The sequence below is a fragment of the Vanacampus margaritifer genome, chromosome 10 (genome assembly GCF_051991255.1).
Source record: "Vanacampus margaritifer isolate UIUO_Vmar chromosome 10, RoL_Vmar_1.0, whole genome shotgun sequence".
In the NCBI taxonomy this organism is placed as follows: domain Eukaryota; kingdom Metazoa; phylum Chordata; class Actinopteri; order Syngnathiformes; family Syngnathidae; genus Vanacampus; species Vanacampus margaritifer.
In genome coordinates this window covers 27,879,036-27,903,106 of record NC_135441.1, presented here as the reverse complement: position 1 = coordinate 27,903,106, position 24,071 = coordinate 27,879,036, and the positions used below count along the sequence as shown (strand labels likewise).

Here is a 24,071-nt window from a genome sequence, read left to right as displayed (position 1 = left end):
TCATCTGGCAAGTTTAAATAAAATGTATGACAAAACATGACATTTAAATGTATATATATCTTTTAAAGTGCTACTGAACAAATGTATTTGTGGTGTGGCACTGGCAGCAATGAGCTTCCGTAGCTTTCTACGTCAGGGGACAATGGAAAAGAAAAAGTTTTGCGGTCCCTCGCAAATATTAAAATGCAAAACAACGTAAAGATTGCATTGGAACATTTATCCCATGTCACCTCAGTGGCTCCGTATCTTTCTAACTTGCACAAAGTGCAATCAAACTAGAATTGAGGGATGAGAGTGCTGAGAAAGCTTATTTCTTGGCGCCTCACCTTCGTTTTGTAACGTGTTACAAAGCACGATTTTTTTTTGTAAAGCTCAACGTTACTTCTTGTATTAGGCCGTTACTGTGAGCTTCAAAATTAAACTCATCGCGCCTAAATCTCAATTATATTTTTTATTGTGAATGCTCAAACCGGAAATGCCGAAAGGCACCACCAGTGAAAACTTGGCGTCAAACGAGAGGGTGTAGTAAGTAGTAGTGCAAGAGAGGAAAGATGGCGTCGTTACGTGTCGCGGTGCTTTCGGGCAGCGGGAGAGCCCTCCTGCGCACCCAGAAAACCATCACGACGCCAAAGGTACATAGCCGGAAGGTTAGACATTGGCCATGCGGCGCTTTTAGCACAAAATGGGGTTAACTGCCGCACGGGTACGGACGTCCTAGCTATGAGCTAATGCTAACGCGGATTCCAGTCGGCAGGTTGAGACAAGGTCACACACGCGTTCTGCCGTCGCATACACACTTCAGTCTTGTATTGTTTTAGGTGAATAAAATTAAAAGCATCGACAAACCTCTAAAGAACGCCGTCACTAACTTTTGAGTTAAATGACATCACGTAGTAAAGCCAGAAACTGGAGCAATGTGTCAATATCAACCCAGTTGGGCTTTATTATTCCACGTTTGGCCATACCGGAAGCACATTAAAGTGTTTATCTAACTGGCGTTGACATGTGTTTGAAACCCCGACTATCAAGCAACGTTAAACTTGCCAAACATTCACCGTTTATTAGAGGCGCTGAGCTAACCGGTTAATGGATGCTCACCCGGTTAGCATCTAAAGGTCCGAGTGGACTTCCGGTTAGCCTGCCACAGACCGAGTGGACTTCCGCTTATCCGTCTTGCGCTTCCACGTCCACCTCAGGTCTTTTTGTAGTTTTGCGTGTAAACTGATTTAGATCGAGACCAGCATCATTAGTCAGATCTTTTGAAGACTATCCCAGTGACTTAAGTATACATGTAAAGAAAGTTATGACTTTTAAAGCAGTGAAAATGCAGCAATTTCTGTCCAACGTCATCATACAAAGAAAATATTGGTCAAGATATATTTGGTGGGACTTTTTTTCCCTCCTTTAATCCACATTTCCAACTTTCTTGAGCATTATCCTTTTTGCACTTCTCCCGAAAAAACACGTCAAATAGTCCAACAGAGAGAAAATCAATTTTGGTCAAACTGCTCAATGAAGTACACTTACATATGGCGCTTTATCTACACCGAATACAGCGGTTCCACCGCCGCGCAAAATTCGGGTAAAGAGAAATCTTTGTTCTTCATTGTAATGTGTTAATGCCAAAGTGAAAAAGATCAAAACAGACCAATCTTTACCAGTCTGAAAATGGCATTTTTTTTCCGATTCCACTAAGTTGTCATCAGCGACTGTGCGTTTGTAACTGAGCCATTAGTAGCTAAGTTCATGTATGCCATTGTTTTGCTCGCAGGCCAAAATGTCCTTCACCAGCCTTCCTCGCGGCCAGAAGGTGGCGCTGACCACGCTGGGCGTGGTGGGCGCGGGCGCCGCCGGCCTGGGCCTGGCCCTGCACCAGTCCGTCAAAGCCTCGGACCTGGAGCTCCACCCGCCCAACTACCCCTGGAGCCACGGCGGGCTGCTGTCGTCCCTGGACCACGCCAGGTTAGACAAAAGTTCAGTTTGTTGTCATTATACAATCTTAATTCATTCATATTACATATTGTATTATATTACATACATATTCTATATAATTCATTCATGTCATTCAATTCATATTACTTACTTGATTATTGCTAAGACAATATGTCTTTTTTCCTTTTACAAATGAATGAAATAAAATTGATTCTGATGTTTTTTTTATTTTGGAATTCTTCAAGGGTAGTCATCATTAACCAATTACTGAATCAAAAAAACTACAAAATCTTAGTAGAACTTAGTTCCTCAGTAAATGTTGCCGGTCAGTGATTCGCCAGCGGCGGGGCCGTTCGTTCGTCATTATTTGTCTAAATGGATGCAACAAAATCTTCCAGAGCCCAGTTTAAGAATACGGATCTTTTTATGTGTGAAATGGGACTCTTTGATTTGTGGATTGCCATCGTGTGTGTGTGTGTGTGTGTGTGTTTGCAGTGTTCGCCGCGGCTACCAGGTGTACAAGCAGGTGTGCTCGGCGTGCCACAGCATGGAGTACCTGGCCTTCCGTAACCTGGTGGGAGTGTCGCACACCGAGGAGGAAGTCAAGGTCATCGCCGAGGAGGTGAGCTTCTTCATCAAAATGCTAATCGTATCACAACAATCAAATGATATTTTTAGAATGGACGCGTGTGGTTCGAGTGCCGGCCATTTTACAACTTGTCCTGGCCCTCAGGTTGAGGTGGTAGACGGTCCAGACGAGACGGGCGAGATGTTCACCCGGCCCGGCAAGCTGTCCGACTATTTCCCCAAGCCCTACGCCAACCCGGAAGCGGCCCGCGCCGCCAACAACGGCGCTCTGCCGCCCGACCTCAGCTACATCATCAGCGCCAGGTACGCTAAATTGCGCCTTGGCTATTGCCACTCATCGCTCCACCCATTTCACTTCACACGGTCACCAAGTACAGTTGAAGTACCATATTTTCACGACTAACGGGCGCACATGAAAGTTTCCTCAAAAATCGACGGTGCGCCTAATAGTGAGGTGCGCCTTGTGTGTGGACCGAGGTCCGAAATCTGACTGTGTGAGAGAACTTCCCGCACACATTGCTTATATACAAGAAAGGCGGACCTGACTGAGGACAACATGAGAGCACGGAAGAGTCCGTTTGGTGGCCCGTTCTCCAGCCCCTCCTCTTCCTGTCTTAAGAGTTGTTCAACAATCAGGCTTAAAAAAAATGCGAGTGTTGGCGTTAATATTAAAAAATATATATATATATATGCCAATATTTTCCTTTTCGTGGGAATGAATTATCGGCTCCAAATATTGCTTATTGGCCTCCTTGACGACTAATAATGGTATCGGTCCTGAAAAAAACTCTTGTTGCGTGCCTGTCCAAAGAATGTTCTTCTGCTCGTCGTCCCAGGCACGGCGGCGAGGACTACGTGTTCAGCCTGCTGACGGGCTACTGCGAGCCCCCCGCCGGGGTGGAGGTCAGGGAGGGTCTCTACTACAACCCCTACTTCCCCGGACAGGCCATCGGCATGGCGCCGCCCATCTACAACGAGATTCTGGAGTACGACGACGGTAAGTTGGCAAACACTGAAGGGCCGTTCAAAAATAAAGTCGGGAAATGAGGAATGCGCAACTTGGCTTAAACCAAATGATATCTGGAAACGTTTTCTTCAAAACAACAAAAGCCAAAACAAGGAAAAACATTCAATATGAATGGTACACAAGACATGAGAAATAGAGATTGCGTAGGCATGAGACGATTATCGTGGTGTGAAAATGTCAAGGCTTCAATAACCGCTAAGGCTACGTTGACACTGCGGGCCGTGATGTCCCAAAAAATCGGATTTGTTGATAATTCTCTCTTCTTTTTTTTTTATAAATAGATTCCCAAAAAATCTTTCATTCTTTAAAAAAAATACAAAATGAAAGGGGAGAGAAAGAAGTGAAACTTTATGGTATCTGCCGCCGAAAAAATAAATAAATAAAATAAAAGTGAAAAAACAACAATAGTAATAAGAGTCAACACAAAATAAATGACATTAAGCAGTCAAGATGGTAGCAAAATGATTCCCAGACCTTGTACCATATATATTTTTCCAGAAATAGGAATGGACTGAGATGATTTAGTTTTATAATCCAGATTGTTCCACAAACTGACACCTTGAGTTGAAATTCATCGTTTGTTTTGTTTTCTTCTGTATTTAGGTTTGGAAAAAAATATCTATTCCTCTTAATTTGTACTTGCGTTCTCTTTTTTTGAATTTGATTTGCATGTTAATTGGTAACATTTCGTGTTGAGCTTGATCATTATTTTAAGGTGCTTAAACTGCATCAATTCATTGAGTTTTTAGTTGTATAAATATTGGATTCGTGTCATTCCGATACCGTTTTTTGGCCCCCGATTCCGGTACCCAGTTTTGCAGTATCGTCCGATTCCGATACCGATACCTGGGTTGTTGTTTTTTTTTCCAACATGAAAACGCTGCCCTGCCATTGGTTCAGAGCATTCAAGGGCCAATCGGATGTCTTAGCTCGGCATGCGGTGAACACGTCACACATCAGTGAATGTTGTGCTCAAATAAAACACAAGATGCTGCATCCAAAGTCCTGTATTAGCGTCGGAAATAATAGTATCGGCATGTTACTTGTTAGTACTTGCCGATAGCGATATTTTTGTCGGGGCCTCGGCGGATACCGGTAATTAGTGTGGTCTCGCATCCAAAAAGGACACAAATAGCACTTTTCTGTGGAAGAAAAATGGGTTGTGTGGAGGTTTTGCAGGAATAGAACAATCAATGAATTATGTAACAATAACAAATATTCTCTAACCTTGTGTAATTCGATCGATTTGCCATGTTATTTATGCGCTTCCCATGTTAAATGTTCATCAATAATAATAATAGCAGCTACAAACTTGATTTCATTAGCCCTTTCTATTTCTATACCTTGCACGGTCAGTGTTGCTTCAACATCCATATTTCTACAACTGAAAATCATAAATCTGGTATGTTTATAGACAGTCTGTTGGCGTTGAACCACTTCACCATAATATTCTTATTTCTATTACTTGTAATACATTTCCCCGCATAAAATAAAGTGGCGTCGTCTGCAAACAAAATACATTTGAAATAGTTGTAATATTTTATGGAACAAATGCGGTTTCTAATGTGAACGGAACGCGTCCGTGATGTGACCCGCATATGCAACACGCGACGTACGAGGTTGCATTTGGAGGAGAGAAAAAAAAAAAATTGGAATTGAGCTGCAGTGTGAACATGCTCAAATACTGGCTGTCATTGGTAATGAGAGGGGATGTCGAAGCGGGGGCACAATAGGATTGGCTGCTAGCAGAGTTGAGCAAACCAGAGGGAAGGTCAGTTCAACGCTACAAATGGTAAGATTGTGACCGTCGATATTCGATGTATCGTTCATATGCAGCGCATACATTAAATGTGGTCCGTTTGTTGTAGAGCGCAAAGAATGCGTGATCGCCTTGTAAACATCAAATACGACATCTCCATGTTTCAACAGGGACCCCCGCCACCATGAGCCAGGTGGCCAAAGACGTGTGCACCTTCCTGAGGTGGGCGGCGGAGCCCGAGCACGACCAGCGCAAGCGCATGGGACTCAAGGTCACACACACACACACACACACAAATGTGCATGTCACCTTCAAGAAAATGGGCAATTTGCAATATCGGTCTTCTTTTTTTGGGGGGGCCGCAGCTGTTGATGGGCTCAGCCATCCTGGTGCCGCTCCTGTACTACATGAAACGACACAGGTGGGCTGTACTCAAGAGCAGGAAGATTGCCTACAGGCCGCCCAAATAAGGGCGCAGGACGACACACACAAACACACGCCTCTGTGACAAATCCACATCTTGCAATCTTGTTTATTACACAAACAAACAAAATGGGTAACAAACTGGCTGCTGTGTGTCAACATTTGATGGAAATGTTTTCGTTTGTTAAATACTCGACAACCATGTGAGGATCTGTTTTACTGTACAAAATAAATTATATCCAGAAAAGAAAACCTTTGTTCAACAAAACATTCTCCATGTAAGTTAGAAAAGTTCTTTCTTGTGTGTAAGCCCCCAAAAGTAACATTTCAAACATTCAATATACTTTCCATAGGTTGTCATGTATGAGCTCTCAGAAAGGAGCATTTAGTGTTAGTAAAAAGAAAAAAAAATGCTAATGAGTTTAGATTTTTTTTGTCAGAAATGTACAACTTAAAAAAATGAATAAAATACTCAGCGATATCTCAGCAAATTAGGCAGTGTGGAAAAGCGCATGAATTTCAGCAGGACCTGCCGAGATGCAAAATCCACAAATTTCTCTCTCTCAAATACACGTTAGCATTCAACCCCATCCAAACTAGGGATGCACAATAATATCACTCGCCGATAATTATTGGCAATTATCGACCAATTTGACATCAAACAAATTTAGCATACATAGAGCATAATCGTGCATCCTTTGTCCAAACTTAGCAGCTAAACATAAAAATTGTTCTGTACATAAAAAAATTGCATCATTGCCGCCGCCACTTCGGACGAGTTCACAAACTCAACACTTTGTTGTTGAGCGGAAGTGTCAGGCAAACGATTCCCAAAAGTTGAACTACTGAGTACCGTTTTTTCTAGCTCTTGATGGTGGTTGTCGTCCTTTTGACTAGATTCACTTCAATGTGGTTCCTTAGCAACAAGACGATCAACAAACTGGTACCGCTTTGGCCTGAGCGCGTTTCTCAATGAATAATTCAAGATCGCTTTCATACAAAGTACAAAACAATGATTGGCTGAATTTCGTGATGGAAAACTGAATATGCTTTGTGATTGGTCGGTGTACATCGTTCTTCGCCCGATTGTATGTCTGTAGAATGACTTCCACTCTTTTGACTTGGACTGAAAGAGAACTTCAACCATCATAATAATATTATAATAATAATATAATTCCTTTGTAAATTCTCCCCCCACCCAAAAAATAATCATTTAACTTCCTCATCTGTGATCACATTGGTAAATAAAGTCAAGAAAAAAAAGAGTCACCCATTCCCAGAGCCCCCCAAGAAGGCTGAGGGTCCGAAAGAGCGTCTCGTCACGTCAGGACTCGGGTCCTTCTTCATCCTGCAAAGTTTCTCTGTGCCCCCTTCAAGGTTTTATTTGAGCACCAGCGTGGCCTCAGAACCGTCTTTCCTCTTTGGGTAGAGTCCGTGGACCAGGTGGTGCTCGCGCCTCAGGAAGGCGTAGAAGTAGTCACACATCAGCAGGATCTGAATGTGGCAGAGGAAAAGATCAGCGGGAGAAGAGCTGACCACCAAAGCATTTTCGCCATCACATTTCAGGCACTTGCTGTGAATAGTTGGAGGACAAAACACAGAAAAGTATAAAGTAAACACACACAAAAAAAAGGCATGTTTGACCTGAGCCAGGTTGAAGATCAGCGTGGTGGCATAGTAGAAGTTGGCGTTGGCGCTGCCCGCGTAAATCCACAAGTGCCACAAGACCGGAAACAGAGCCGAACATGTCAGCAGCACGAAGGACACCAGGGAGACGTTCCGAAGGACTACAAATGACAAAACACCACAACTTCATTTCCATCCGGACAGCGGGAGCGCGGACGCCACCCCTGGGACGGCGGTCCTGCCTGACTCACATCTGCTGAGGTGACTCCAGACGGGAAGGAAGGCCATGTAGAGGGAGACGTCGCCCACCGTCGGGTACGACTTGAAGATGGCCATGATGGCGAGCTGCATGAAGATCAGGAACACCGGATGCTCCCTGGAACGCACAAACGCCGTTTGGACGCACCAATTTGGCTTCTCTTTTTTTTTTTTCTTCTCGCCCCTCCTCGGCGTGAGGGACGACTCACTTGAGCTTGATGGACAGAGGGACGGTGTAGATGAAGACGTTGATCTGGAAGACGCAGAGGAAGAAGAGGCGGAAGTGCTCGAACATCTCGGCGAAGAAGTACCAGAAGAGGCCGATGTTGGGCGTCAGGTCGGGAACCGAGAGGCTGAAGACAAAAGCGGCGGGTTAGGAACCGTTTCATCTTCAAATTTGTGTGGACCGTTTCACATGACCATGGGCTTTAAGAAGGAGCCCTGAGGGACGCCACTTCCAAACGGCAACAGTTCAAAGAGATTTCAGTATTCAAAAGCTGAGCTGTTGGCACGCCTCACTTGACCTCTTTTCAACGAACCGATACCCAACCCTCCTTTTGACAAGACAATCGCGGTCCTCCCGTGTTGCGTTAGCCGAGGTTTCGCTTGAGCGCACTCACATGAAGCCGTAGACGGCGGGCAGGAAGTCCCACGAGCCCAGCAGGAAGAAGGAAAGGCCCACCATGACGAAGAGGCTTCCCAGGTACATGAAGGCGTACTGGGCCACGAACCACCAGAAGCTCAGCCGGCACGCGTTGATGGGGATAAACTGACGCTGCGCGCGCACACAAGCAGTCGCGTCATGAGTTTTGCCCAAGCGGGCTCCTCGCTCCATGAGCGATTCGCTTCTCGCATATTCAGATTGTTTTCTGCTCTTGTGCCTTGCTCACCTGCATGAGGTAGAGCAGAGCGGCGGCGCACAGCGTGAGCGGGTAGATGCTCTGGTACGTGGCCAAGGCCAAGAAAATGGCGCTCAGCAACACATTTCCTGTCCACAAAACAAAGGAGTGACGCCGAGCGGCTTCCCAGCGGAGGTCGGCGCGCCAAATTGCAACGGGCGCCGCGCGCGGCTCACCTTTGACCGTGGACAGGATGAAGAGCGACACCACCGCGTTGTTCAGGCCACACGTGGACTTGGCGACGCAGGACAGCACGGTGAACGGGTTCAGAAGGTAGCTGCGGGCGGGACCACATGTGACATCCCGGAGGGCAAAAGACGACTTCTTCTTTGGCTTCTTTGACAAATGCAGCGGGAGACGCGCTTTTTCTTCTTCGTTGTTTTTAAAAAGTTGACCAAGTTTCAAGAAACGCGTGCGGCCAAAATCAAGCAACGGCTTATAAGCACTCACTACTAACCTCGTTTGGGACTTCGCATTTATTGTTTTTTTCTCCAATCTATTTCCCCCCCTACTTTTTAAAAATTCAATTCTAATTTGTTTTTAGCACAAGTTGAATTTTTGCAAAAAAGTATTTTGAAATTCTCAAATGATTGTTTGACCGTTCAACTTCTAAACCACATGACGAGCGATACCAAAATAAAGTACATTTAAAATGAACCCTGAAATGTCAAGTATATTAAGTGAAAAAAAAGACATTTTTGCAAGAATTTTAGTTTTATAAACATAAGATATAGTTTCAGTTAGTTTTTGTTTTTTCCCCCTAAACATTTACAAGTTTTTTTTCAGTTTTTGTTGGTTTTTGTTAACTATAATAGCCGTCATTTATTATTTTTTTAAACGGCAATAATTGACAAAATTGAATGAAATGCTTTAAAATGGCTGACGATATGCAGAACTCTGTTTCCAGCAAGGTTATGTAACGAAAAAAACAAACTAAAATCAAAAAAAAAATTGTTAATGAAATAAAATAAAAAATGAAAATGCATAAAAAAAATAACAAACTACATTTTATGTTTAGAAAGCTAACTATAATCATAGCGAACATGTCCTTCGTTTTAGTCTTTGGTAATTAATTTAATACCTGAATGATTTAAAATCGATTTATTTCAACATTTATTGGAACGAAGACGTTCGAAAGCGTCACCCAGAAGTGACGTCATCTCGCAGCAGCCAATAGAAAAGCTGACGTCCTGCTTGACTTTTGGCTCAACGGCTCAGCTCGCCTGCTTTTTCATTTAACTCAGCCCAAATCAAACGCTGGGTAAGAAATGTTACTTTTATTTTACAAAATAATAATACAATTATAAAAACTAACAGAAGCACCCTAAAAACCTCATTAAAACGAGCTAAATTTAAAAAACAAAAGTCAAAATGAAATAAAAACTAAGTCAAATGAAAACGCCCAAACTACAAAAGCCCGATTTCCAAGTCTGTGGCCGCGTGCGTGCGTGCGTCTTGTCTCGGTACTCACAACATGGCCACCTTGAGGGGGACGTAGTGCATCTCTGCGGGGCTTCGGACCAGCTCGTGGCAGTCGGCGGGGTAGCGATCGGCTTCCAGGGCAAATTTCTGCTTGCGGAACTGGAAAGACCATCGACAGGCGGCGCTGCTTATCGATCGTCCGTGACAATGATTGACGCCGATCCCCAAGTTTGCCTTCCTCACCACTTGTTTGTTGTAGTCCCGCACGGCGTAGTAGAGGGCCACCGCCACCATCACGTCGGCCAGCTGGAGACACAGCGGGAAGCTCTTTGAGTTTTCACCTTGTAGAGGACGGACGGACGCGCTGGGCCACTTTCAAGGTGTTTATGGTCAGCTTTTCTAATATTTCCTGACCATAAGACGCCCCACAGGGTTTTAGTGTGCCAGGCATCTTAGCGTACTTTCTTCATTGGAAATAACCGGCAATTACCGTAATATTGTTTTCATTTTCACAACTTTTGCTGCTCTTATTTTTATTTTTTTTACCTGAACAAATTGTAGAGGATTTGCAGTCGTCCTTGTTGAACCCTTTTGAAGATAGACGCTAGTCTTGTTTTAACCTGCACTTCTTTTAAATGATTGAAGGTAGTTTTGTATAAATCTGCGCACCATTTAAGAGATTGACAGAACCTCATTTTGGATCTTGTCAGCTGCAACCGTTTAACAATAAGCGCACATGACACAATGCTTACCATGAATGTCACCTCTGCGTAGTCCACCAGGAAGTGGAAGATGTAGATGATGAGAGGCGTCTAAAGACAGAAACAAACATTTATCCACATGTAATGGTGTGTGTGTGTGTGTGTGTGTGTGTGTGTGCGCGTGTGTGTGCGTGCGTGCGTGCGTGCGTGCGTGCGTGCGTGCGTGCGTGCGTGCGTGCGTGCGTGCGCGCGCGTTTAATCCCTCACCTCATGAAACACATCTCCCGCATATGGCGACACTCCCAAGTCCAGTAGAGCCAAACCTTCAACCACTAAAACAACAAACAAACAGAGGATTATTTATTGGTCTTTCATAGGTTAACCTTCAGGCCTTGTTGGATTTTACAGCTCCTAACGACAATGTTCAATCTGTAAAATAAAATAAAAATTAAAAAACGGTTTGCTTCTTTTACTGCATAAAGTTGTTAACACCAGTTCTTGTCCAGAATATGAGAGATCCATTCAGGAATCGAGGTGAACATGAAAGGCCAGTATAGAGCGTAAAGGGTTAAAACCTCATGTACTGCTTTCTTTGATGGCCTTATGAATGTATGAATATTGTGTTTTGTGGAATATGATCAAGCAGGAAAAAATAGCCAGCAGGGGTTTGGGGATCATTTTGTGTTGACATGCTGTCGCCTGAAAATGACGTCCCAGTGCTGCGCGGGCTCAACGTGCGAACGTCACATGACCAAGGCCAGCAAACAGGTGAGCCGTGGCGGAAGGTCGTTACCTGAGCCCGCCCGGCATTGTGATGTCATTTTCAGTCGACCGTCGCTCGCTGCAAGTGGCAAAATGGCCGCCCAGAGATAAATGAAAACGGGTCATTTTTATCCCCCGAATATCGCTTTTGAACTATCGGGGGCGCATTAAATACATTACATTGTAAAAAGGTTTTGCCTCGGCTTCCCCTTTAATATGTGTGATGCTACAACGACAAACACAACTTGGGCTGCCAAATATATCATTTTTAGTTGTATTATTATTATTATTTTGATTAACCGTCAATCAATTTGTCGTTCCTTTATTCAAAAACAGGACATTCAGCTTACCAGTGGCGAAAATGCACAAACATGAAGATAAACGGTCTGATTTCATGACTACAAAGAGAAGATTTACTGTTGAGCAGTTGAAAATGAAAGGATTTTGATTAATCGATAGTCAATGGTTGATTGAGATGTTGCATCTCTAAACAGAATAAGAATATAGTTTAACAACTAAAAACATGCTAAACTTTGGTAATACGATACAGCTCCTGTTACATTGTGGCAGTGTACCTAATTATGTGTCCATGAAGTCCCTGAATGGAGGAAGTGGAACATCCGGGCATTGCAAAATGAAAGTTGCACACATTTTCCGGTTGAAAGCAATAAAACACGGTAACATTCAAAACACCAAAGTACGAGTACTGTTTTTCGTGTTCGCTCGCTTCTGGACCGCCGTGTGGATGTAAATAAGAAGCCAATTCAAACGTGGCTTTGTGGGCAAAGTGCTTTACAAAGCAGCACACTGGAACGATGCTTCACACGTACAACGAAGCCCCCTAAAGAAACACCCGAGTGGCGGTCAAGCTCACCTCTTTTCCAGGCGGTTAACGGGGACGTCACCTCCACCCTCTCGGCGATCAAATGTGCCAAAGTGGACCTAAAAAGAGCTGCACGGATAGTGACGGCCACGATGAGCAGTAGACTCAGTGGTGTCGCCATCTCGGCAATTTCATCAGCGCGCGGGGCACGCTGGGAAATGACGTCCCTGACAGCAATCAAGTGACATCATAAACGATCAAGTACATAGCTAGTTTCTAGATTAAGTTATGAAGTGCCTATTTACCGTAAACAATTGAGTAAATTTGTAAACAAATGCTTTTTATTTTATTTTATTTTTTTACTTGCACCAAGAACACATAAAAAGCGAGTTTCGCTGTTAAGAGTGCGGAATTAAAAAAAATTAGCTAACGGTTTCACAGGGACATTTTATGTGCTGGGAACAAAACACAACCGTCAAGTAAAGCTAAAATTATTACGGAACTCATATTGATAATATTTCACTAAAACGCGATTGGTTTGTTGTCAGCTTTCAATATTAATCGTAGTACGAAAGGTAACGTACATCAAAAATTGTTAGTGAGTTGGTATAATATAATAACGCGGGAGAACGAAGATGAAAGATTTTAAAATGGCCGCTGGAAACCCCTAGTTTTTTTTCCTCCCAGAGGAGAGATCATACGTATGATATCGAAATATTATCTTTGACCCGTTGGTGTTCATTTAAATAGTCAGTAGTTATTTACTAAGCAGTATTGTTCCTCTTTGCGCTTTACGTTGAAAAGGCCGAGCGGGAAGTGCATCCGCCCCCCGAGTGTGAGCGTGTCAACATTTCATTTCGTTTTCGTTTGGGTCGTCCACATTTGATTGTTTTTGTCCTATGGCGGGTTTGGAGTTGCTGTATTCGTGCTGCGGCGACGCCATCTCATGTCCGCAGGACGCCGTCGTGTGTTTCGTCCACTGGGAGGTCGTCAAAAGCGGATACAAGTGCCTCGGCTACGGGGATGAGGTAGCAAACCGTCGCTATCGCGCTCGCGGCGCTACTTGGTGATATTTGAAGACAAGACGTAATTCTTTGTCTGCTGTCCTGCGCATTTGGTTCTGTAACTGCTGTTTTTATTTTTGGGCGGCGATGCTAAACCGTAGATGCTAATGCTAAACAACGTCGCGTTTTTAAAGGAGACATTTTAGGCAATTTTCACAAGCGTGTCCGTTTTGGGTTGCTACAAAAGCATATTGCTGCGATGCCAGAGAGAGAAAAGTTGAAAATCACTTTTTAACATGATAACCTATCACGTTAAAACCCAGTTTAGCTAAATTGAGGAAAGGATCCAATTGAACACAGTGACAAGAAGTCACACACACTTTTCTAGTCTTTTCAAAAAGCACTTTTTTTTTGCAAAGAAACAATTTCTTCCGGTTTAAATCTATAATGTATGATTGTGTGTAGGGGTTGTATTTTAATAGTTTATATCTTTTTAGACACATGGCCGTATTTTTTTAATGTAGTTTTGGAACAGCAGTGCATTTAGGTATCCGGTAACTTTGATTTGTAAGACACAAAAAGTCTCCACATGTAACCTGAACCTGGACGAATTGCCTCGTTTTCGTTTGCCGAACATTGACTTGAGACAACTTGTCAAAACGATGAAACTCACCCTGTAATAACGTGATACTGAGCCTTTGTAGCTTACAACAGATACCGAGAGACTGGAAGAGTCACAGAAAGAAGAGTGATATCAGTAAAAGGCTTAAAGAATTTTTTTTTCCTTTTTCATTTGTTGCTGTTGTGTTTGTCAGGCTCGGAGCAGCGACAAGAAGTCGGAACTGCTGCCGTCCGAGTGGAGCAGCAACAAGGTGGAATACGCCCTGAGGTACGCCTCAGAGATGGGAGACGCTCAACTGCTGCTCAAAGCGCTCCTGGTCGATTCTGCGCTCGTCTTCAACCTCATGGTAGGAAGGACATCAGCGGCGTCAGGATGTCGCACTCGCTTGGGGGCGGGGTTGCAAAATTTGGGCAATTTGCCAAACTGGAGAAGTAACAGAAGAGCTGTTTCTTTTTTTTTGTTGACCTGATTTATTGATGAATCAGAAAACTACTCAACAACTTAAGTTAATGTCAAATATTTATTTTTTGCAGCCTGACAAATGTTTGGCGGATATTTTGAAGGTGATCCTCGTGGAACTTGAAACTGGGAAAGTCTTTGGAATTTCAGCCTCTCAGCAGTAAATTGATCTTTTATGAAAGCAGGCTGCTTGTCTTGCTGTTGAATGAAAGACAACATTTGCTTTTACTTTGCAACAAATTGTCAACGTGTCAACAAGGCTGATTTTCTGACGGATGTTGCGGGCCAAAGTAGCGACAAAATCATAATGCATTTAAATTTGTACCCGTTTGAAATAATGTCCTGTTTGGCCACATGTGACAATAATGACATTGACCTTTTTTTCATTTTCATTTTCATTTCCACCAATGCACATTTAGTTTAAGATAAAGATTAGAGACTATTTAAGACAATTTTTCTTTTCTTTTTATTCGTGCCCTGGTACGAATCTTGATTTAGTTTTTGTCAGGAAATGTTAACTAGCGAATTTAAATCTCGCCGTTGACGAATGTCGCGCCGACTAATAGTCTCTCGTGCGTTTGCGTAGAATCGCAGCACTCAGCAGAGCTCGGACATGATCGTCAACCTCAATGAGCACGTGGACGCCGCCCACCTGCGCACCTTCGACAGGTAAGCGCCACTTGAGTTCTGCTCAGTGAGCGTCACTGGATTTGCGCTACGTTCAAAATCTGCATCTTAAATGTCATGGCTTTATTTCTGTCTTTAGAGCAAGGTTGGCCAATTCCGGTCCTCGGGGTCCGGAGTCCTGCAGGTTCTCCATGTTTACGCCCACTAACACACCTGATACCAGGATCGTTATCAGGCGTGCTGACGAGCCGATGATATGAATCAAGTGTGCTAGTGGACGGAAACATCTCAAACCTGCAGGACTCCGGACCTCGAGGACTGGAATTGGTGAACCCTGCTTTAGAGTTTTGTTGTTTTTTGCTAAAAAAAAATAAAATATGAGAAGAAACGTTTCGATGTTACTATAAAAATGATGTGCTAACACGTATTAAGTAAGGGTGTCAAAATTAGTGCGTTCATTTAAAGTTTCTTTGACCCCCCCCATTAGTTTTAAGCATTCCAAGATTTCTTGTATTTTTATTCCGTGTGTGTGTGTGTGTGTGTGTGTGTGTGTGTGTGTGTGTGTGTGTGTGTGTGTGTGTGTGTGTGTGTGTGTGTGTGTGTGTGTGTGTGTGTGTGTGTGTGTGTGTGTGTGTGTGTGTGTGTGTGTGTGTGTGTGTGTGTGTGTGTGTGTGTGTGTGTGTGTGTGTGTTCAGGGTGTTCAAGGACGTGGGCGTCCTGGCAGCGGCGGTTCGGTCTCGTCTGCTGCCGTCGCGGGACAAACGCACGCAAGCGGAGCAAAGTGAGCGGACGCGGAGGCCGGACAGCCACGATGAGGACCACGACGACCCCCTGCGCGTCCCCGACAGGCACCCGCGACACGCCGTCCAGCCGCACTGGTACCGCCCGCCAAACAAGCAAAGTCACATGCGGGGGGGGGGGCAGAAAAGGCGCAAAATGTTGCTAGCCCTGAAAGGCCTTTCTGTTATCCAGCTTGGAGTCAAAAGTATTGGGACACGGCTTTGCGTTGAGTAATCAGATGTTCACTTCTTGGAAGACCAGTTCATCATTCCCGCCCACGCACTCTTACAACGTCCACAAAGAAATTTCTGATCCACTTTTCCTCCCTCTCCTTTTTTTTTGTCTCAGAATTGGCACGTTTTCTTCCCCTGTCCGTGTCCCAATACTTTTGTCTTAGCCACCGTGGCAAGCGATTTCTTAGCTTCCCGTGCCGCCTAACCTGCTCACCGGCATCCCGCCGCGTCTGTTTTTCAGGCCCGATCCCATGGCGCCGCCGTTCTCGGTGGGAGGCGCCGATCTGGATCCGTTGGGGTGAGTCGCCTGCCAGCCCCGTCCCGTCCGTTCAGCCGCATCGGCTCGTTAGCGAAATGCAAACAAATCATTCAAACAAATATTACAAAAGCAATTCTCTCTGTTGGAAAGTTGAACAAAGCCGACAAGAAAACGTCTTGTCAAAGAAAAACAAAAGCGCTGCCTGTAATTGACATCTTGATTTTTTGTTTAGTCAACATTAGTCCAAATTGCTCATTTAGCAAATGAGCAACATTTCTTCGCATTTCTCTCCCAAATTCTGCATTTTCTTCACTTTTTAGTCCCAATACTTTTGTCCAAATGTCCCCAATTTCTTCCCTTTTCACTTTGTCCAAATCTTTTGAATCCAACATTTATTTCCCAACATTCTCCTTACAAATGACCACAATTTCATCGCTTTCGCCTCCCAAATATGTCCTTTTTTGGGTCCCAAATAAATGCTTTTTCTTGACATTTTCCTTCCAAATTTAATATTTTATTAAACTAAAAATAATATTATGTTGAGTTATTTTGTCCAAATTTTCTTGACTCCCCAATTTTCCAAAGGAATATCCTGTCCTTGTCCCAATACTTTTGCTCAACGTGGCACGCTGACGTCCCGCAGGCGTCCCAATACTTTTGCTTTGACTCTTCCTCCTTCCCAGCAGGTCGGTGTCGGGTGGCGGGATGATCGTGGACCCCCTGCGGATGGGCTACCCCCGCTCCGGTTTCGACCCGTCCAGCGGCATCCCGGACATCCTGCCCCCTGGCGCCGTGCCGCCCGGCGCCCGCTTCGACCCGTTCGGACCCATCGGACGCCTCCGGCCCGGGTGAGACGCGCCGCAACCTCGCGCCGGCTCCTTGCTGAATGTTTTGTCTAATGAAGCTTCGTGGTGTCCCCCCCAGGCCCGACCCGGACCACTTGCCCCCACCGGGTTATGACGACATGTTCATGTAGCCGCTTCCTGTCCGCTAGCCAATCAGAGGGTAGTCCTTGATGTTGCCGGCAAAATAACGAAACGTAGAAACTGGCCAACTGGAATTGTGAAGAAGTGAAACATTTCAGTCAAGAAATGTGGAAGGAAGGAAGAAATATTAGGATCAGACTGATGTGGATTGTTTGCTATAGGCCTTTTTTGAGGCAGATTCCAATGTTTTTTTTTTTTTGGGGGGGGGGGGGCAAAATCAAATCTAAAAAAAGATATATATCACGATGAAAATAATGTGTGGTGTCCCTAAATGTTAAAAACATTAAAGATATGAATTACAGGCAGAGCGTTGGACTGCTTTACAAAACCTTTGTGCTTGTTTAGCTTTACAACAGAGAAAAATCAGCAAAATTGATTTTGGCGGAAGATTTTTTTTTGTTTAAAAACACAAAACAAAAATAGCTTACTGAAAGGACTAAAAAAGCGTACAGTGCAAGGACAAAAATTTGGGAAACCTCATTTTCAAAATACTGTTAAGATCTTCATTTACGGGAAACCGGATTGAAAAAAATTTACACTTTATTGCTATGTTTGGAATCTTGATTCATTCTTATTATTATCAATCGGGTTAGCCTATTATACACATAATAGAGAAAAAAAGCTTTTTAAGAATCATTTTGGCGGCCGTATTCAATTATTTACGTTACTTGACGCTATTTTGTAATCTTGCCAAGTATATATCGGAAAATGACCTCTGACCTCTGTGTCAATGTCCTGCTGAAAAAGTCAACTTTTCTCCTGAAAAGAATTACGTCAGACGTCAACATTTTTGCTTCTTCGCTATCGTGAGCTCGTTTTCACAAACAAAAGAGCAAAAAATGGCTTCCGGGTGTGTTAGCATGCTATGCGCTAGCCTGCTAGCATTAGCTTTATCGACAACAATTGATTGCTTTATTTTTGATCTTGTTGTTTTAATGACAGTCGTAAAGTGGTGAGTGAAAGCATCAACGTTTGGATGGTGGAACAAGAAAAGAAATCTGGAACAAGAAAAGAAATCTGGAACAAGGTTCAACTTTCACATCGCTTTGAAACATTTTAAGTTCCTCATACATTTATAAAATGGAGTTGCTGCGTCTGAGGTGTGAACGTTTCCATTATACACAAACTTTGCTGTTAGATGAATGTGAGGTTTCTTAAGGCTAATCGTACCTTTTCATATACGAGAGCGTATCGCTGCCACAGCAGGGAAAAAAAAGGTTTGAATGTGATTAGTTTGACGCATTTAGCAAAACGTGACCAAGCAATTCCTTCCCGTTCAGTTGGCGGCGGCGACGCAAGTTCAAAGTCTCAAAATGGATCCCATTGAAAGGTGAAACTTGAAATTAATTGTTTTAATGTGAAATTTGCGTTAATATATCCAATCAGATGACAACATGGTCGCTAGGTAGATCGGGATCGGGCCGCTCTGTGAATAATTAGCGCAAATCTGCATATAATTGAACCCACGTTCAAATGGGTTCAATGACTAAACCCTGATTTGTGTTATTTGGTTTGTTTTACAAACACCGGGAAAAAAAATGTCAAAAATGATCATATGCATTCAATATCCGTTTTTGAAAATGATAACGTTAAAAATATTGAAACAAAACCTGCGAGTGTCTCAAACTTTCTCTCCTTTTTTTTTCTTCTTTATTCTGCCGTGGCAGCAGCATACACGACATGACACCAACAACAGCAAGCCTCCATATTTGTGCCGAACCAAGACGACGGATTTCCGATGTCAAGGTCATTTGCGGCTTTTGACCCCAAAACGCTTGCGTCAGGATGAGGTCTTCACGGTGTTTGCCGGTCAAACAGTCTGACGGCGAGTTGCCTCGTCAGGACGGCAACAAAACGGCCAGACAAAAGTTTTGGGACCCGCAACCAATCCACGTCAACGTCTGCTCAAAATGAACAAAAAGTTCTCATTAAGACCTTTTCCACTTTAAATTCCCAAAACGGTCACTTCCTGTTGGTGTCCCAATTCTTTTGTCCAAATTCCACATTTTTCTTCACTAACGTGTCCAAATACTTTTGGCCGCCCCAACTTTGACACATTTTTCTTAATTTTTTTCAAAGCAAATTGCTTCATCGTCCAAAACTTTTTGCCTCCCAGCGGGTGTCCCAATACTTTTTTTTTTAAGGTTTTGCATTTCAATACTTTTCCCCCCCAAACATTTCACATTTGCTCACTTTTTTGGGGGGACATTTTTTTTTCTTTTTGTTCCAATCCTTTTTTTCCCCTCAAACTTCTTCTGTCCAAGATTTTCACATTCTCTCGCTCACTTTTTGTTGTTGACAAAAGCCCATTTTTTTCCTTCATTCCAACATTTTTTTTGTCTTGATACGCAATATTTAGTCAAGTCTCCCCTCGCACCATTTTTCTACCATATTGCACGTTTTTTGTCCAAACTACCTCCATTTTTTTTACCTTCTTGCTATATTTGCCTCCCTCCCAATCTTGTCACTTTTTTGGTCTTTCCTAAATTATTCTTCAATTTTTCCAAATGAGTGCAATTTCTTGACTTGCATTTTTGTCCAAATTCCAGATAATGCGTTTTCCCCCCTTTGGTTGGAATGATGACAATTTTGTCCCATTTCCCTCCCAAATTGCGCATTTTCTGCACTTTGTTGCCGTTGCAACACTTGCATTGAAATTCTGCCCTGGTTTTGGCGTTTTGTGTGGCGAGCCGTCGTCTCCAATTTCCATCCAAAGGTTTCCATGGCAGTGGGCCGGCGTCCCCAAGACTTTGAGCGCGCGTGGCGTATCGCCGATGGCCTGCTGGTAGCGGCGGCGGCCAAAAGTTGTCTGGGATGTTCCATGTTTGAGGTTCCCGCTCGCCGTCTGTCTTAGGGACTGTCTGCAAATGACATGTTGCAGAGTGACATCATGAAGTAGGACAGATGAGTGTGAATCAAATCAAAGTAGTTTTGTCTTTTTCCATTTCCTTCATTTCGAACGCCGTAGTAGCCCGAAATGGTCGATCTTTGCTTTCTACAGCTGAAAACGTGCTGATGTTTTTCACGATGGGGGAATCGGAGACATTGAAATGACAAAAATCGTCACAAGCTGACTTGCTGGCTTTTTATTGTCTCCCATGAAGGACAGATCTGATGACATTTTGAGCTGTTGTAAGACGACGACAGCAATCAGAATGAGAAAAGATGTTTTCATTCATTTTGAAATATCTTCTTTTTTTTCCCCCCATAATGAGAAAGATCAGCACATTTTCAGCAGTAGTATGCAAAGTGCAACCATTTGCTGCTACGGCATTATTGTCGTAATTAATCACATAGTTAACTCACAATTCATCGCAAATTTTATATCTGTTCTAAATGTACAATCAATTTTTTTTAAACTAATAGAAATACAACTGCATCTTTTAGTCATTGATACAGAAATTTCATAATAATTTATGAATTTAAGTTTAAATGAAAAAGATGTACTGTGCTGTAAAAAAAAACGTGTGATATTGATTTGTGTTGAGGTCGATATATCTGCCACTAGATGGCATCATTACATTTGGAAGATGTTGGTGACAGCTCAGTGCTCATATTAAGAACTAATCTAATCTTTAACATGAAATAACGTGTCTGCCCATTTTTCAAATCGTCAAATTCATCTTTAGGGTGATTTGTCAAACACGTCACCCCGAAATCTGTCATTTGCGGACGGTCCCTGACACAGACGCCAACATCAACCGTGGAGCATCCGTCCAACTCTCACCCGCTCAGCGTCACTCGGCCGGCGGCGCGGGTCCCGGCTGGTCGGTCCCGGGGGGCGGGTCCTCGCCGGCGGCCAGCTGCTTCATCCTCATGTTGACGGAGCCGTACGTCCTCTTGGGCCGGACGAAGGGCGCCCAGCGCCGGCGCCGGCAGTGCGGCAGCAGGGCGGCGTGGCCCCGGCACACGGAGGCCATGAGGAGCAGGGACAGGAACATCCCGCCCAGGGTGAGCAGCCCCAGGCCGGCGATGATGCACTTGTCCAGGTGCGAGCCCAGCCGGGCGTAGTACAGCTCCAGCTGCTCCATCTGCCGGGCCGACACGGCGTCCCGGTCCACGCGGGCCTCCCTGGGGACGGCGTAGGCCACCAGGACCAAGGCGATGCCGCTCAGCAGCAGCACCACGGCCAGGGTCAGGCCCGGGTCGGACGAGCGCCGGTCGGCGCCGGAGTCCCGGACCGCGTCGTCATCCTCGCCGGATGGAACCGCCGAGTCCTGGAGGAAGAACAAAACCAACGCGGATTGACGATCCAGTGTGTATCCCCCCCCAAGAATGAGAGAAGAAGAAGAACCTTGCATGTTCCCGAGGCGGCGGCCTCCTGGTGGCGTTGCTGCTCGCCGTCGTGGCGGTACGAAGCGTTGCTGAAGCCTCGGCCAACGTCGCTAGCCTTGTTGGCGTTGGGCAGCTCGCCGAGTTCTACGACGTCCAGTGACCAGTCCATGGAAAAGCGATTGTGGCGTCTCGCCTCGACCAATCGGCATTTTCCTCACTGGACACGGTGACATCATCATCATCCACATTACTGTTCGCATTTGCATTTTTAGTGGCAACCACGCTCGCTAACCAGTTTGGTTTCTATGACAACGCAAACATTAGCTGCGGTAGCAGAATCCAATTTCCTGCCCTTTTTCTTGGGTCAACAGTGGTTCACTTATTTTTACACTTGAATAACATTTGAAAATGATCAAATTTCAGCTAATTATTGATGTTGACACTAACACAGAAAATATGTGTACATCCAAAACGTTGTTTTTCATTACAAGAATGTTAAAATGTTTATTATGACTAATAATTACTATTCACGTATTTTCAAATGCAAAAATTACAACAAAAAGAAATGAAGGGAAATTATGCATTAAAGCAATTAATATACAGGCTATAATACAAAACAAATTGGTTTGAAATAATAATGTTTGGCATCGATGACCAAAATACATGCTCTTATACTATTGGCATATTCATAAATGTCATAAATTAATCAGAAACCTAATTTTTATGTTGGAAAATGAAATCAAGCATTTATGTGCTTTTTACGTTCTGAGTTCCAACAACAAAATCAACTTTCATATCGTCATATTCATTAAACCTCCACTGTTTCAATGCTCACGCGCATGCGCACGGGGCGAGTGGCGCGCGCGACCTTGCGACGACGTCGTTGACGTGACTGCACTAACGCGCGCGCGCGCGCGCATCGTCGGGCGGGCCTCCAATTGAGACATAATCAATCACACGCCGAATACGAACACGCGTGACGCGTCGTCACGACCGGACGGTGACAAACGGAGCAAAACGGAACAAGTTTTTACCTGGCGGTGGTGCGGAAAGGAGGATGGATGGACGACAAGAGGAGGAGGAGGAGGAGGAGGAGGAGGAGGAGGAGGAGGAAAGACGGGAGGAAAGGGGGAAGAGCTCGGAGTACCGCGCATGCGCACAGGAGGCTGCATGCTGTTATACCGACGCTGGCCGCCAGAGGGCACGCTCGCGCACCTACTCAGAGGATACTTCCGATCCTAAAATAATTCAAGCACAACCCAAAAGAACACTTGATTGAGCCCACAGAAAAGTTCTGCGTGCTCACGTTTTAACATTATGCATACATTATATACACGTTTAATATTTCATGTCATTTAATTATTCAATCAATGCTAATTTGAGCTTCCCAAGTGTTTAAAAAAAAAAAGTATTATTATTCTTACACCGACACATTTTTATTTGTTTTAATATATATACATTATATAAAGTATAAGTAATGGAAAAGTTGTAAATGTTTGACTCATTTGCCCAGCGTGTCTGGGCATGTGACGTGACATATGTCCGTGTCTATCGAAGGTTCAACTGTCCATGCTAGGTGTGCTACATGCATATGCTACGTGCTTATGCTGGTGCTCGTTGCTACCTGTTGTTACCTTGTGTCCGCTGGATGCGCCATTTTGACAACGTGGCTGTGCTTTGGTACCTGCGATGACAGCCGGCGCGGCTCCCGTACTTGGTACTCTAGCGTCCGGATGGGATGGGAGAGTTCCGTTGGCCGAGAACGCCATGCTACGCTAGCTCCAATCCACAAAGTGCGTTTACGTTACGTTAATGGGGCGTAACGTACTTTTTAGATCGGAGCTAGCGTAGCATGGCGTCCTCGACTCCTCGGGACAAAGCAGACACACCTCGCATGGACACAAGGACAGTTCAATGTTCGATAAACACAGACGTAGGCGCAAAGACATATTTTTGGTACTCGTGGAACCTCATATTTGACTTCCTTTTACGTTCCACTTGCAGAAAGTTACAGTAATGTTGAGAAAAAAGTTTTTTTAAAAAAAGAAGTAGAAAGTGGAATGTTTTGAGGTTGGTCATCTTGGAATGCAATAATTCATCTGACGGATGAAGCGTAATCGCCGCGACGTGACGCTAATGGCGTTAGCGGGCGCTAACCGCGTCGATTATTCATGGCCGGCGTCGCGAGTGCTCATCGTCACATTTGCTATTCCTTTGATGGAGTCGCGGAGATGCCGCAAATGTCAAAGGTTATTGCGCCTGGAAATATTGATCGTTTGCACGCAAACTCATTGCAAGTCTTCACGTTTGTTGCTGTGTTGACTCGATGGCTGCCGATGCGTATTCGCACCAGTGCTAACAACCGAGCGGCGTGTGTGTGCGTGCGTGTGTGTGTGTGTGTGTGTGTGTGTGTACACCATCAGTCAGTCAGCTGTCGACAGCATTGGTGCTAATTGCTTGCCGCGTGTGTAACGGAGTGTTCCCTCAGGAGCTTTCTTCTCACACACAATTATTGATAAGGTGCTTGTGTGAGATTTCAGACGAGAAGCGACACCTTTGCTGAATCTTCATTTACATTGCAAGCACAAACACGTGCGCACACGCAA

General features: G+C 44.3%; 4 protein-coding genes across 6 annotated transcripts; 2 read left to right on the top strand and 2 right to left on the bottom strand.

Annotated features, from left to right (window-relative positions):
* Nucleotides 1–466: 466 nt before the first annotated feature.
* cyc1 (cytochrome c-1) lies at nucleotides 467–5,981 on the top strand. The gene is made up of 7 exons (XM_077578929.1): nucleotides 467–632; nucleotides 1,772–1,962; nucleotides 2,428–2,554; nucleotides 2,666–2,823; nucleotides 3,357–3,517; nucleotides 5,477–5,577; nucleotides 5,672–5,981. The coding sequence occupies exons 1-7, from the start codon at nucleotides 552–554 to the stop codon at nucleotides 5,774–5,776; spliced, it is 924 nt and encodes a 307-aa protein (XP_077435055.1). The 5' UTR covers nucleotides 467–551; the 3' UTR covers nucleotides 5,777–5,981.
* pigu (phosphatidylinositol glycan anchor biosynthesis, class U) lies at nucleotides 5,823–12,583 on the bottom strand. Its single transcript, XM_077578928.1, has 12 exons — nucleotides 12,272–12,583; nucleotides 10,903–10,967; nucleotides 10,687–10,746; nucleotides 10,178–10,240; nucleotides 9,984–10,093; nucleotides 8,689–8,789; nucleotides 8,504–8,601; nucleotides 8,234–8,388; nucleotides 7,823–7,966; nucleotides 7,607–7,731; nucleotides 7,374–7,516; nucleotides 5,823–7,223 (listed from the first exon to the last, which is right to left on the bottom strand). Exons 1-12 carry the CDS (start codon nucleotides 12,399–12,401, stop codon nucleotides 7,110–7,112), a joined length of 1,308 nt encoding a protein of 435 aa, XP_077435054.1. The 5' UTR covers nucleotides 12,402–12,583; the 3' UTR covers nucleotides 5,823–7,109.
* psmf1 (proteasome inhibitor subunit 1) lies at nucleotides 12,560–17,495 on the top strand. 3 transcript variants are annotated; one of them, XM_077578930.1, is made up of 7 exons: nucleotides 12,560–13,248; nucleotides 14,040–14,192; nucleotides 14,892–14,974; nucleotides 15,628–15,810; nucleotides 16,187–16,243; nucleotides 16,888–17,052; nucleotides 17,129–17,495. In XM_077578930.1, the coding sequence occupies exons 1-7, from the start codon at nucleotides 13,120–13,122 to the stop codon at nucleotides 17,178–17,180; spliced, it is 822 nt and encodes a 273-aa protein (XP_077435056.1). In that variant the 5' UTR covers nucleotides 12,560–13,119; the 3' UTR covers nucleotides 17,181–17,495. The 3 variants fall into 3 exon arrangements, with proteins under 3 accessions (XP_077435056.1, XP_077435058.1, XP_077435057.1); XM_077578931.1 differs by having other exon boundaries at nucleotides 12,565–13,248; nucleotides 16,891–17,052; XM_077578932.1 differs by lacking the exon at nucleotides 16,187–16,243.
* A 106-nt stretch (nucleotides 17,496–17,601) lies between these two features.
* Nucleotides 17,602–22,626, bottom strand: tmem74b (transmembrane protein 74B). The gene is made up of 4 exons (XM_077578939.1): nucleotides 22,500–22,626; nucleotides 21,485–21,682; nucleotides 20,918–21,407; nucleotides 17,602–20,051 (listed from the first exon to the last, which is right to left on the bottom strand). Exons 2-3 carry the CDS (start codon nucleotides 21,632–21,634, stop codon nucleotides 20,928–20,930), a joined length of 630 nt encoding a protein of 209 aa, XP_077435065.1. The 5' UTR covers nucleotides 21,635–21,682; nucleotides 22,500–22,626; the 3' UTR covers nucleotides 17,602–20,051; nucleotides 20,918–20,927.
* Nucleotides 22,627–24,071: the final 1,445 nt, after the last annotated feature.

Bases quoted from the DNA above. Each gene is read 5' to 3' on its own strand.
- psmf1 (XM_077578930.1), top strand. From the start codon at position 13,120: ATGGCGGGTTTGGAGTTGCTGTATTCGTGCTGCGGCGACGCCATCTCA. The intron at 14,975-15,627 runs GTAAGCGCCACT...GTGTGTGTTCAG, and splicing joins CACCTGCGCACCTTCGACAG to GGTGTTCAAGGACGTGGGCG. The intron at 17,053-17,128 runs GTGAGACGCGCC...TGTCCCCCCCAG, and splicing joins ATCGGACGCCTCCGGCCCGG to GCCCGACCCGGACCACTTGC.
- tmem74b (XM_077578939.1), bottom strand. From the start codon at position 21,634: ATGGACTGGTCACTGGACGTCGTAGAACTCGGCGAGCTGCCCAACGCC. The intron at 21,408-21,484 runs GTTCTTCTTCTT...TTCTTCCTCCAG, and splicing joins CCGCCTCGGGAACATGCAAG to GACTCGGCGGTTCCATCCGG.
- cyc1 (XM_077578929.1), top strand. From the start codon at position 552: ATGGCGTCGTTACGTGTCGCGGTGCTTTCGGGCAGCGGGAGAGCCCTC. The intron at 2,824-3,356 runs GTACGCTAAATT...TCGTCGTCCCAG, and splicing joins AGCTACATCATCAGCGCCAG to GCACGGCGGCGAGGACTACG. The intron at 3,518-5,476 runs GTAAGTTGGCAA...ATGTTTCAACAG, and splicing joins GATTCTGGAGTACGACGACG to GGACCCCCGCCACCATGAGC.
- pigu (XM_077578928.1), bottom strand. From the start codon at position 12,401: ATGGCGACACCACTGAGTCTACTGCTCATCGTGGCCGTCACTATCCGT. The intron at 8,790-9,983 runs GTGAGTACCGAG...TCCCGCCCGCAG, and splicing joins CCCCTCAAGGTGGCCATGTT to CTACCTTCTGAACCCGTTCA. The intron at 7,967-8,233 runs GTGAGTGCGCTC...TTTTGTCTTCAG, and splicing joins CCCGCCGTCTACGGCTTCAT to CCTCTCGGTTCCCGACCTGA.